The sequence below is a fragment of the Haliotis rufescens genome, unplaced genomic scaffold (genome assembly GCF_023055435.1).
Source record: "Haliotis rufescens isolate VD_foot unplaced genomic scaffold, xgHalRufe1.0.p SCAF_2, whole genome shotgun sequence".
NCBI classification, from domain to species: Eukaryota; Metazoa; Mollusca; class Gastropoda; order Lepetellida; family Haliotidae; genus Haliotis; species Haliotis rufescens.
In genome coordinates this window covers 34599162-34610097 of record NW_025963890.1, presented here as the reverse complement: position 1 = coordinate 34610097, position 10936 = coordinate 34599162, and the positions used below count along the sequence as shown (strand labels likewise).

The following is a 10936-nucleotide window of genomic DNA, read 5'->3' as shown; positions in this document are numbered from 1 at the left end:
ATACACACGTACTCTATCTGTTACTGCACACGTTCTTTAACCAAAGTCTATAAGAGAGTTGGGGATAAAGTCTATGCTACCATGTCAGAGGTGGTCGATACATACACATCACATGGTATCTAGCTCACACATATTTTAAATCTTCCTCCGGCATGAATAATGATTCCGAGAGTTTTCGTGCTACTTGTTTGCTTTATCTTGGACACGACAGCAGATCTATCTATTTTCTCATACTTGGTCACAACTTGTTCATTTTGTACCGATAGGACAGTAGTTATGCAGACACTGTATAATATGATCCTGTCAATATTTCAGTCTTTATCCTGGTCTGTCTCCTGTGCCACACGATAAAGTTCACGGGAAAAGATGTATGGAAAAGAAAGCGATGCTTGAAGAGAGAAAAAATAAAGGTCTAATACTAAAATATGTAACCAAATTTGAGCACGAAAAAAAATATTATTCTCAGTTTTTGGTGTGAGCTTCCAACTTGACTGAAAGGAGGGCAGGTTGTTCAAGTAGACTAAGATGTGCAGAGTTGCGTCCCTCAGCCCTGAAAGGTCGAGATCCGTGCTTCAAATGTTCACCCCTTTTAGGTTACACACAACAAATGTTTTCCCATAGACTTCTATAGTAACGTTATTTTTATTTTTTTTAAAGAGAGCATTCAACAGCTATTACGTGTACATGTGTGCACAGTCTGGAATTAAAGCTGCAATAACAACAAAAACATTGACCAGCTTAGCCACCTCATTTTCCGAGTACAGGAAGCTGAACACACTACCCCCAGCTTCGCACCAAATGTCACTTGCTTGAAAATATCTGTGGTCACATTCAGCAAAAGTCATCATGTTAACAGGACAGAACTAAATGTAGAAAAACATGGTCAGTTTTAATTACTGGATGAATGTATATTTATGAAACATTAACATCTTACACAAAATCATCATATCAGAGTTGCCAGATGATTCAAAACTACTGGTCGAGCGTCTGATTGTGATTGTGTGCAGTAGAACCAGTGATTCTTTGTTTGAGCACGTCCTTGTTGATTTCACTTTGGGCTTTCTCTTAAATGACGTTGACACCCGATGACTCTATAACCTCAAAACACAAAATGCGTGTTGTCTACAGTAACCTTATAAACACAACTCTTGAAGGATTGTATGTTGAAGTCCTTCAAGTGCCCCAACACACATACACGGGTTGTCTTCCCTGAAAGGATCCTGAACAGGCATGCAGATTACTTTCAAGGTTTTCCCACGCCTCACTGACGATATTGTCACAATAGCTTTGCAGAAAGCCTACTAAAGGTTCGCTATGCTAGGGCTGATCGTGTGTCGGTGTTGCTTAACAATAATTGCAGCCGGATATGTCATAAATATTGAGCCAAGACTCTGGACCTGACTAAAGTTTATTATGTATATATGTAGAATTGAAACATATTGTATATGATGAAGTATATATTTCCATATCACATCCACATTTCTAATAGACAGTGAACAGTCTCGTTTTATTTTATTTGCATATTTACATCCATGGTTGACTTTCCACTCATCGAAACACCACATCACGGTCTATACTTCAAGTAGTATCCACAAATACATGGTATATGTATGGCGTGGCAGTTGTTGGAGGTAAATGTACTGACGCGACAATACGCTATCTGATAACATTACAATCACTGGTATAGGTTTGGAGGAGGTTCCTTAGAATGCTATTTTGTATTTTCTTTTGATTGGTGTTACATTACACGTGTGTGCTGTAAGTTCAGCGAGTAAACATGTGACATGTGTTTAAAGTGACGATTCATGCTTGCACACTAACATGTCTACTTCCAGAACAAAGTCAGTGACACATCGTAAAGGTAAAACGTGTACTCACACTACACACAGGCCATGCACTAGTATAGAAGGATACTAAAGTGAGTAGCCTCCCTTGGACCTTGTGGATCTTTCAACATATCCGCACTTCAACAACTCAAGGCAATGTGTTTTGTGAATATGGGGTGATCGTGTGTCGGTGTTGCTTAACAATAATTGCAGCCGGATGTGTCATAAATATTGAGCCAAGACTCTGGACCTGACTAAAGTTTTTGAGGTGTATAATTGAAACATAATATATATGATGAAGTATATATTTCCATATCACATCAACAATTCTAATAGACAGTGAACAGTTTATTTTGCTTATTTACATCCTTATTTGTAAAACAAGTTAAAATATTCTTCAGGCTCCGTCAGTGTGATTAAATGGATAGGTCATGTGTGGATTAAAGGGATAGGTCATGTGTGGATTAAATGCACAAGTCATGTCTCTTGACTGATCATGTGGATTGGGCCCCACTGGAGATACACAATGTTTTATTGATAATCAGAATTCACTCGTAAATTGAAGCTTGTAGCAAATACTGTTTAGGACTTGCGAAAATGAAAGAACAAATTGAAACTGGTAACAAAACTTAAATTGTTTCCGCCAAGATTATTCTTGTGACGGCCCACATCTGGTTGTATCCCTCGAAACCAATATCTTTTAACATGCGGCGTTATTGACACGTACGTTGATATGGTATTGCTTGCTAATGACTTACACATATCCAGACGTATTAGAAGCCACGGAAGGCCCAGTAGGTAAAACAATACCTTACAGTTGAAACTGCCTTACAATATGTAAATGTTGTACTATGACAGCGTTAGGTGTCTATCAAGCATGATCTTTGATGGCGTACATGTATATTTAATCATACTGGTATGTGTATCTATTGGCAGCAGCTGGTCTTGTTCAGCAGTTAAGTTACTTCTACTGAAAATTAATGAATATATTTACATAGCAGTTCATAAACATAAAACGATAATCTAAATATACTGATATTTTAGTGAAATACGTTGTTTTGTTTGACATGCATCCCCTCAATACATCACTTTAAAATACTGCAGTCCAGTTTCTGGTCATGAGAGATCATTACTCTATCATCATCATCATCATGATGAAAAATAAGTGGACCTTTATTGTCGAGTCAGAAATACAACTACTGCTATCTGGAATTAGACAAAGGTATATGTGTTAAAGTTGTTGTGAAATGCGTCACTTATTGAATTGAATACTTCCTTTTCACAATGCAAATCGGCGTGTTGTGTTAATGTGAACTTCGTACCAACCGGTAACAGTTGTTTCTGCTGTCACGTGCTATTTTAATACCAAGCATAGTGAACACATTGGTGACATAAAGTCTGGAGGTGTTCGTGGTAAGTACTAAATTTCTTTCATTTCCATACCATTCACGTGGAGATGATAACGACACCTATGTACAACTGAAAAAACCCATTCATATCACAATCTTATGTGAGATAATCCAGTATATTCGTAACATGGTCACACAATGTCTTTGAATGAGGCATGAGTTGCCAAATCGTATAAGGAACCGCAGTTCTTTCTGCTATGTCCCTTAGTCCTGTAGGATTCAATAATCGTGGATTCCAACCTACCCACTATGATGTTGAGTTATCGGCACCTTACCCATGGATCGTGAGCTTCACCAAATGGGTAACCGTCTAAGACCTGCTTCATGTTGGGGTTTCGTCCCACACTGAGCTGAAACACAGCGATATTACTGAAACAATGTTCACGGAGACGTTAACTCACTCACAGACAATGATGCAGCTTTCCATTTATTGATAGCTGTGACATCGGCTAGCAAGCAAGGAATGGAAGTGACGTACATGTTGGTGGCGTTGTTCTGTGCGTCAGGCCTACGAAGAGGTACGTCCGTTTTGATTATATACACGTAATAGTTTTTCATGACAAAGGCAGTCCACAAATAAACAAATAATGTCGTATAACTAGAGGAATCTGAAAAAAATACTTTAAATATATACATGTCCACACTTATGCAGGTATGTGATTAAAACTCTTTAAAGAAAGATAATCAATGATACAAAGGACATGTTGACATGTTTCACTTCTTACATGCTCATCATCATAATAAATTAGTTTATAGGTAGCAGAATTTCTGTTGTGGCACAATGATATTCAGACAACAATCTATGGTATAATGTTACCACTTGCAGTGCTCCTGACTCCATGCTGTGACAACTGTGAGCACCTACATGCAGATGGTAACTGTCGTCGATGCGGGAATGCAACCAAGACATGTTCTGAACCACCACAGGTCGGTGCATTTACATATTCCACTGTTTCCTACGGATAGAGATCCTTTACCGATATTGTCTCTGATATGTATGTTGACTTTGGGCTTACAGGAAAGCGTGTATCTACCTTGCTGTCGATTTAACCATATCTGGCATGATGAGTATGATGTTTTATTTACCACATTCTGGACTGGAGTCACAATACGAAAATGCCACAAATATAGTTCTTGATAGTCTTTGATGAATTAGACAAATTAAGGAATAGTACTTAAATCAAGAATCAACATAAAGTAACTATTTACTTCTTTGAGAGTAACTGCAAAATTTCGATTGTGGTTTTTAGCACACACTCTCTGAGGTACACAATATTGAAACATATAAGCGTTACTGTAAATATATATGTGTTTTAAACTATAATTTTTATTCATATTCTCTCACTAAACTGATGTAAATAACTTCATGCTAAAATATAAATATATACTACGAACACAACTATTTCTTGTCCACAGACCTAAGGTAACGAGTTTATCATTTTATCATATAAACAAGGACATGGGACCTTATAAGATACACAGATGATATTAAACGTATTTCAACTTTCATGTTTTCACCATCTATTTAATGTACATTGATAGTTGACTTGTCATTTTAAAATTTCGGAACAAAAGCATGTTGTAAACCTGCAGGTCAATACAATTATATGAAACTATGTCAACACATGCTTTTAGTTTAAAGTTCCTTGTTCAAACTGGGACATCGTAAAGCATTTATACACATGAGATCTTATTCCGGTTATTTTTAATTCCGCACATAACGTTTGTGAAGTCCGGTATAAGAAAGCCAGTTCGAATCCCAGACCCTTGGTATATAACAATAATTACTCCCATGGAATTACACATGTCTTGACTGTGTTTCTTTCTACAGACAAATGGTGCAATTGATCCGTCCTGTTCAGACGCAACCTTCTATGGAAAGAACTGTCAGATGAAATGTTCTAACACCTGCATCAACTCTCAATGCCAGCTGCAGAATGCCACTCTGGTGTGTACAGATGGGTGTGTACCGGGTAAGAAGGGGGTATACTGCCTAGAGGACTGCCCTTCTAGCTGCACGCAATGTGAACGTTACAGTAACACTTGCGTAGGACCATGCTCCGATGCAAGCTACTACGGAGAACGATGTCAGATTCATTGCCGCGGCAATTGTGAAGATGGATGTGCTAGATACTCTGGGGATTGCACATCGTGCGGACCGGGGTACAGAGGAGCAAAATGTGATGTCCCCTGTCCCCCAGCCTGTGAGGAATGCCAGCGTTACGCAACCAGATGTACTAAATGCCTTGCTAATCGTTTCTATGGTAGCAATTGTGTATTTCCGTGTCCAAATGACTGTGTGGTGTGCAATAAGGAAACTGGTTATTGTACCGAATGCAAGCATGGATACAGCGGAGGAAAGTGTAAGTGTCTAGATAGATGCCTTCCCTATTGGGTAATGCAACACATACGATTATACAAATCGTCATCATAATCACGATCAAACACTGGCGGTTTTGAAGGCACAAACGTGGACGTTTGGTCGATGACCAGTTTGATATGGTAACCGAAGCTGGTATTTCCAAAGGCATTATCAGGGATACTGTATATGTCATTACAGTACAAGTAAAGGAATTGGTCATCCTTTTCACCATCTACTGCAGAATATGAATTTCGTGATGTCATTTAGAGGATCACCATTCAAGCAATCAAAACAAAACAATGCGCCGCCTGTCAAACCTCCGCTAAATCTAAAGTTATTAAAGTTCAGTTGATTATAACATGTTTGCATGACTGCATCTTGTACACATACAATGTAGTTATATGTGACGATGTTTAAATTACAGGTGAGGCGCACACACTTGCAGACAGGTGGAACCCTAATCTTGCTATCATCACAGTAGTGGCAGTTCTGTTCCTGGGAGCAGTGTTGCTTTTTGTGTACAAACTGTGGACGCACAAGTATACAAGTCATCAACGGTAGCGTATTGTCCTCAGACAAACATATATAAAAGAAGCATATTGAATCATTCCAAATGAAATGTGATCTGGAAATATCATGTTATGTGTACCTAACGATCTAAATGGACTACTTCAGACATCTTTATTTCCGTAGGCATCTGGAACACCAGCCCGGGGATGAAACACATGCAAGAGCGGCCCCAGAATCGTCTGACAGTAACGCTCATAGATATTGGGATATAACTGACCCGCTGTCTGAACCTGAACCCACCAATTACAGCCAACCGCAGAGAGACGACGTTGTTGAAAGGGGGGACTTCATGGGTTATTGTAGCATTCAAAGAAGAGCTGAAATCGACCAAACACGGGGTGAATGTTCCTCGTGAATCAGTCAACGTTTTGCCCCCGAGGGAACTGGAATGCTTGGTATTCAAACCATGGACCTGGATCCAGTATCAGGAGGCTGGGGAAGTCAATCGCTAATTTGAAACTATAAACTGGAGCATGTTAAGGAGGCTAAAGTGTGGAGAATTTGGTATTCTTTCTTATATGAACAGAACAGGTCTGCCCATATACCAATTCAGACATTTATACAGAGACAATCGGTTAGATTTTTGTGCTCTACTGGGAAACAAGGATTGTAAATACTGTACAGGTACAGATACACGTAGTGAGGAGTATGACTCCTTTCACGGAAGTATTATCGATATAAACTTGAGGGATGTATTACCATTATAATATCGCAGGCTAAAATCGATGGATGTTGATACCACATGCACGTTACTTTCACCTACATGCTACGAATGTTACTAACTTTCACCTACATACTACGAATGTTACTAACTTTCACCTGCATACTATGAATGGGCCAAAGCCATTAATTGTACATTATAAATGGTTCCCACTGGCGGAATGTATTTAAAAATAACACCGTAAGCCTCAGAATATTTACATACCAATATAGCTTCCAAGTAGTGTGACATATTTTTGTGTAATAGAAATGTTGCTTTTTGTTGGCTTACAAGAACGGATAGTTGATTACGTCAAGTTGTATATAGTCTTATGCAGATTTATTCTCGCTCGTAGCAAGGGAAGTTACCCTGTAAGATTAAGTGCAGTGCAAAACACAAATTATCCTGACATTATACACAACCAAAGCTGCCTGAGAGGGGAAAGAAGGTTAAGCGTCACATTACAATCTTATCTAACCGGTACCCATTCACTGCTGGGTGAAGAAAGGCATATTTCGAACAGACATGTCGCTTGCCTGAGGAAACTCTACATGTGCTGCATCTGCTACATGTGCTCAGAGTGGGGCAGGATGGAAGCCCTAGAAACAACCAGGAGTCTTGCGGCCACTCCTCCAACTACTCTCCGTGATCAACGGTCCTTAATTTCCCCTGATTTATGAGCACTTGACACAAACCCACGCGCACTTGTGTGGCTGAAATACTGAACATTCATATTTTTGTAACTTGCATTCGTCTTGGAATAAATATATTGTGTTTTTTGTCAAGCTTTTCAAGTCCAGTCAGGAAGAAGTTTTCTGAAGCCACCCTGAAAAACCCATTTTCTTTGATAGAATCTCTCAGGTGATGGCACCAGTAATCGTCTTTTGACTTTCTAAGTAATCAACATGGATCACAACCTCCCAGATGTTTGGTTTGGTTGGAAAACAAATATATTTTGTCTGCATATTTACCTCACAACATACATTGTGTACACCCTGTTGAAAATACAGGTTGATTTTTACATGAACTAATATGCAAATATGTCTTTGTGTCACTGACAAAGCGTCGATTTTGTATAGAAGCTCACCATCATTTGTTGTGGCTTCTCTGTGTAAATGCACCGATGTAAACAGGAAGTTATCAAGATAGGCCAACTATCTTTACCGAACATGACTGGAGAAGGAAGTGAACTGGATTGTTTTAACGAGGAATAAGAGATAACAGATTTACATATACGCGAAATGAGGCCAAACGTCTACTTAGAAATACTCGAGGTGAGAACAGATTGTGAACCCCCTGCCGCATACGTTCATTATATTACGTCAGCATCAGCCAGTCCTGATTAAATCATTATCACATTATTGTTTCCTTAAAGATGACATTTATACAGGTCTTTTGTTATTGTTTATTTTCCACGTCATGAACAAAAATAGATTTCATGGGAGGGGATCATGTAGAAGATAATATTATGATTAAAAATATTGGTTGACTAGACATGAGTCGGGGTTTAAACACGATCCCGTAGTCGGTTGTTTAGTTACATTGAAATGGTGTAACTTGATACTTGTGATCAATGAAAAAGCATTGTATTTGTTTTGTCTATCGTGTAGCAACTTCCCAAGTTTGTTCTACGCCCTTTGCTCTATCCCCGGGACAACTTGACAGAACATGCACATCAGGGGATTTCCCTTCTGCTCGGACACAACTGGGGGAGCTTATGTTGATAACAGGAGATTGTGAACCAATAAGTGCTTAGATAAAGTGACCTAATGACACAGTAAGCCATTGAGACTAGATTTCCGCTAACAAGGCCATGCTTCCAGATATTATGAATCACAGTAGTTAATTTTAACATTACAGGTAGTTGGGACGAAGTGGTGATTTCCCTTTATCTTTTCTAACTGCCTATATAATGAACGGAACAATTAGGACGAAGCAAAGGAAGGCAAGGAAGGTAATTTGCAAAGATATTGTTAGAATACAGGCATTGAAAGGCATTACAAATTCTTGAAATTACATGCTAAGGTATTATATATTAGTTTAGGTTATGTAAATTAATGAAACATTATATCAGTTGTTACTTCAAAATAACCATTGCTCTAAATATAATAACCTTTCTATTTTAGATTTAGAATTCGGGGATGATGAAAATAACCTTTTTATCATTATAGGACGACATGGATACAAATATGTCAAGAATTCTACTAGTACGGTTGCTATGTTCTGGTAAGTAAAGTTAATCTCCTATTTATGAGGAAATTGCTTTTCACTAACACTGAGTATTTATTAATACATATTGTGAACACTTTTGCAGTTTCGTGTATTATCGGAGCACCTGACTCTCGTCATTGTCTCTGGTCATCTGCATCAGACCCCTGCCCTGCCTGCGAGAGAGGATGGTATGGTGGTGACTGTAACTTTAACTGTTCGTTCTGTGACAGCGGCGTCTGTGTCAGGGACACTGGGATATGTAAACAGTGCCGGGCAGGCTACTTTTCTCACAACTGTAACGTTACGTGTCCTCCCAACTGCAGAAAGAATGATGATGGTAAGATGTATTGTGACCGTCAAAGTGGGGTGTGCTTGCAAAACTGTAAAGACGGCTGGTGGGGAGACTGGTGTGAGAGGAAGTGCAGTGACAGATGTCAAGACAACTCATGCTACTTCTGGGACGGGTCGTGTGCTAGAGGCTGCAGGAAAGGTTGGGCCGGTGACAGTTGTGACACCTTGTGTCCAGGGGGATGTCACGGTGACACATGTGAACAAAACGGGAGCCATACGTGTACCCGAGGTTGTAAACACGGTGTTCACGGGCATCACTGTAATAAGAAGTGTAATAGACACTGTAGAGATCAGGATTGTTTCTATGACCACAGAATGAACTCTACAGTATGCAGACAGGGCTGTGTGGACGGCTGGATGTCCCTCGACTGTAAGCTGAAGTGTCCTGGTAACTGTGAGGCATGTTCTCAAGAGACTGGGGAATGCTCCAGATGCAAGCAAGGCTACTGGGGAACTGACTGCACTAGAACATGCAGTGCCACGTGTTTTAACCAGACATGTGATCAAGGTGGTCGATGCAGTAGTTGTCAACTCGGTTACCATGGGGACACGTGTAGGACATACTGTGATGCTGACTGTATCAGATGCTTTGAGGCAAAGGGAGGTTGTAGATGTAGAGAGCCGTGCACTTCGTCCTGCCTGCATCACATGCTACCCGACTTGACATGTCTCTATGTAAAAGAAAAGAAAGGACACGCAGGTAGGCATTTGTACCTTTTCGTATTTCTTGTGTCCAATAAGTTGAAAAACGTGGTCAAATGGGATTCAAGGGCCAGAAATATTCACTCGTCACGGCGATAGAATACATTACTAAACTGTTTTATATTAGCCCGAAATGTGATTCACATCATGGCGAAATGAATATGGTATTAATTTTATGTTCACTTTGATCAACATTTGAGAAAAAAAAATTGAGTTTCCCTCTCGTTTCAGTTATCATCATTTGATGTTATCCCTGCATTCTGACGTACGTCGTGTGTGTTCCACATCTCTCTGTCCACGTACAAAGAGAATTACATCGGGTGAGATACTTGTACTGATTTAGGACAATTATACTTTCAGGTGTCAACATCCACGAAATCACTTCGAGGAATGGCTCGAGCTGGTACACATCCAACTTATCAATCTACCTGAACCTAGTGATTTTGTTAACTTACATGTTGAGATATTCATATTTGTAACCAGAATAACCTATGATGGACATAAGACAAAATAGGATGTAAACATTCATTGTCACGTAAACACTTATATGTAATTGTTGTTGTCGTGTAGGAAAGGACTGCTGTTTTTACCAGGTGTGTTACTTTACTGAATCTCATAAAGAAATTTAATGCAGTGTATATTCCCTGCAAAGTTGCCTATAAATAGTGACATAATTAACAATATGAGGCTGCTCAAACATTTCCCAGATAAATGCGTTTTTTATGTACAAGTATTATTGACAGCCACTGCCATTATTATTTTCACTGACAGTATTTATTGTCTTGAATAAAGAGTTTTGACGTAG

General features: G+C 39.2%; 1 protein-coding gene across 1 annotated transcript; it reads left to right on the top strand.

The window, feature by feature from the left end:
* The first annotated feature begins 3094 nt into the window (after window positions 1-3094).
* LOC124111915 lies at window positions 3095-10936 on the top strand. Its single transcript, XM_048399285.1, has 10 exons — window positions 3095-3239; window positions 3673-3753; window positions 4062-4162; window positions 5067-5598; window positions 6022-6154; window positions 6291-6519; window positions 8732-8821; window positions 9039-9093; window positions 9182-10129; window positions 10492-10936. Exons 2-10 carry the CDS (start codon window positions 3699-3701, stop codon window positions 10608-10610), a joined length of 2262 nt encoding a protein of 753 aa, XP_048255242.1. The 5' UTR covers window positions 3095-3239; window positions 3673-3698; the 3' UTR covers window positions 10611-10936.

Coding starts and splice junctions, on each gene's coding strand:
- LOC124111915 (XM_048399285.1), top strand. CDS start 3,699: ATGGAAGTGACGTACATGTTGGTGGCGTTGTTCTGTGCGTCAGGCCTA. Junction 5,599..6,021: donor TGGATACAGCGGAGGAAAGT/GTAAGTGTCTAG, acceptor TTTAAATTACAG/GTGAGGCGCACACACTTGCA. Junction 10,130..10,491: donor AGAAAAGAAAGGACACGCAG/GTAGGCATTTGT, acceptor TTATACTTTCAG/GTGTCAACATCCACGAAATC.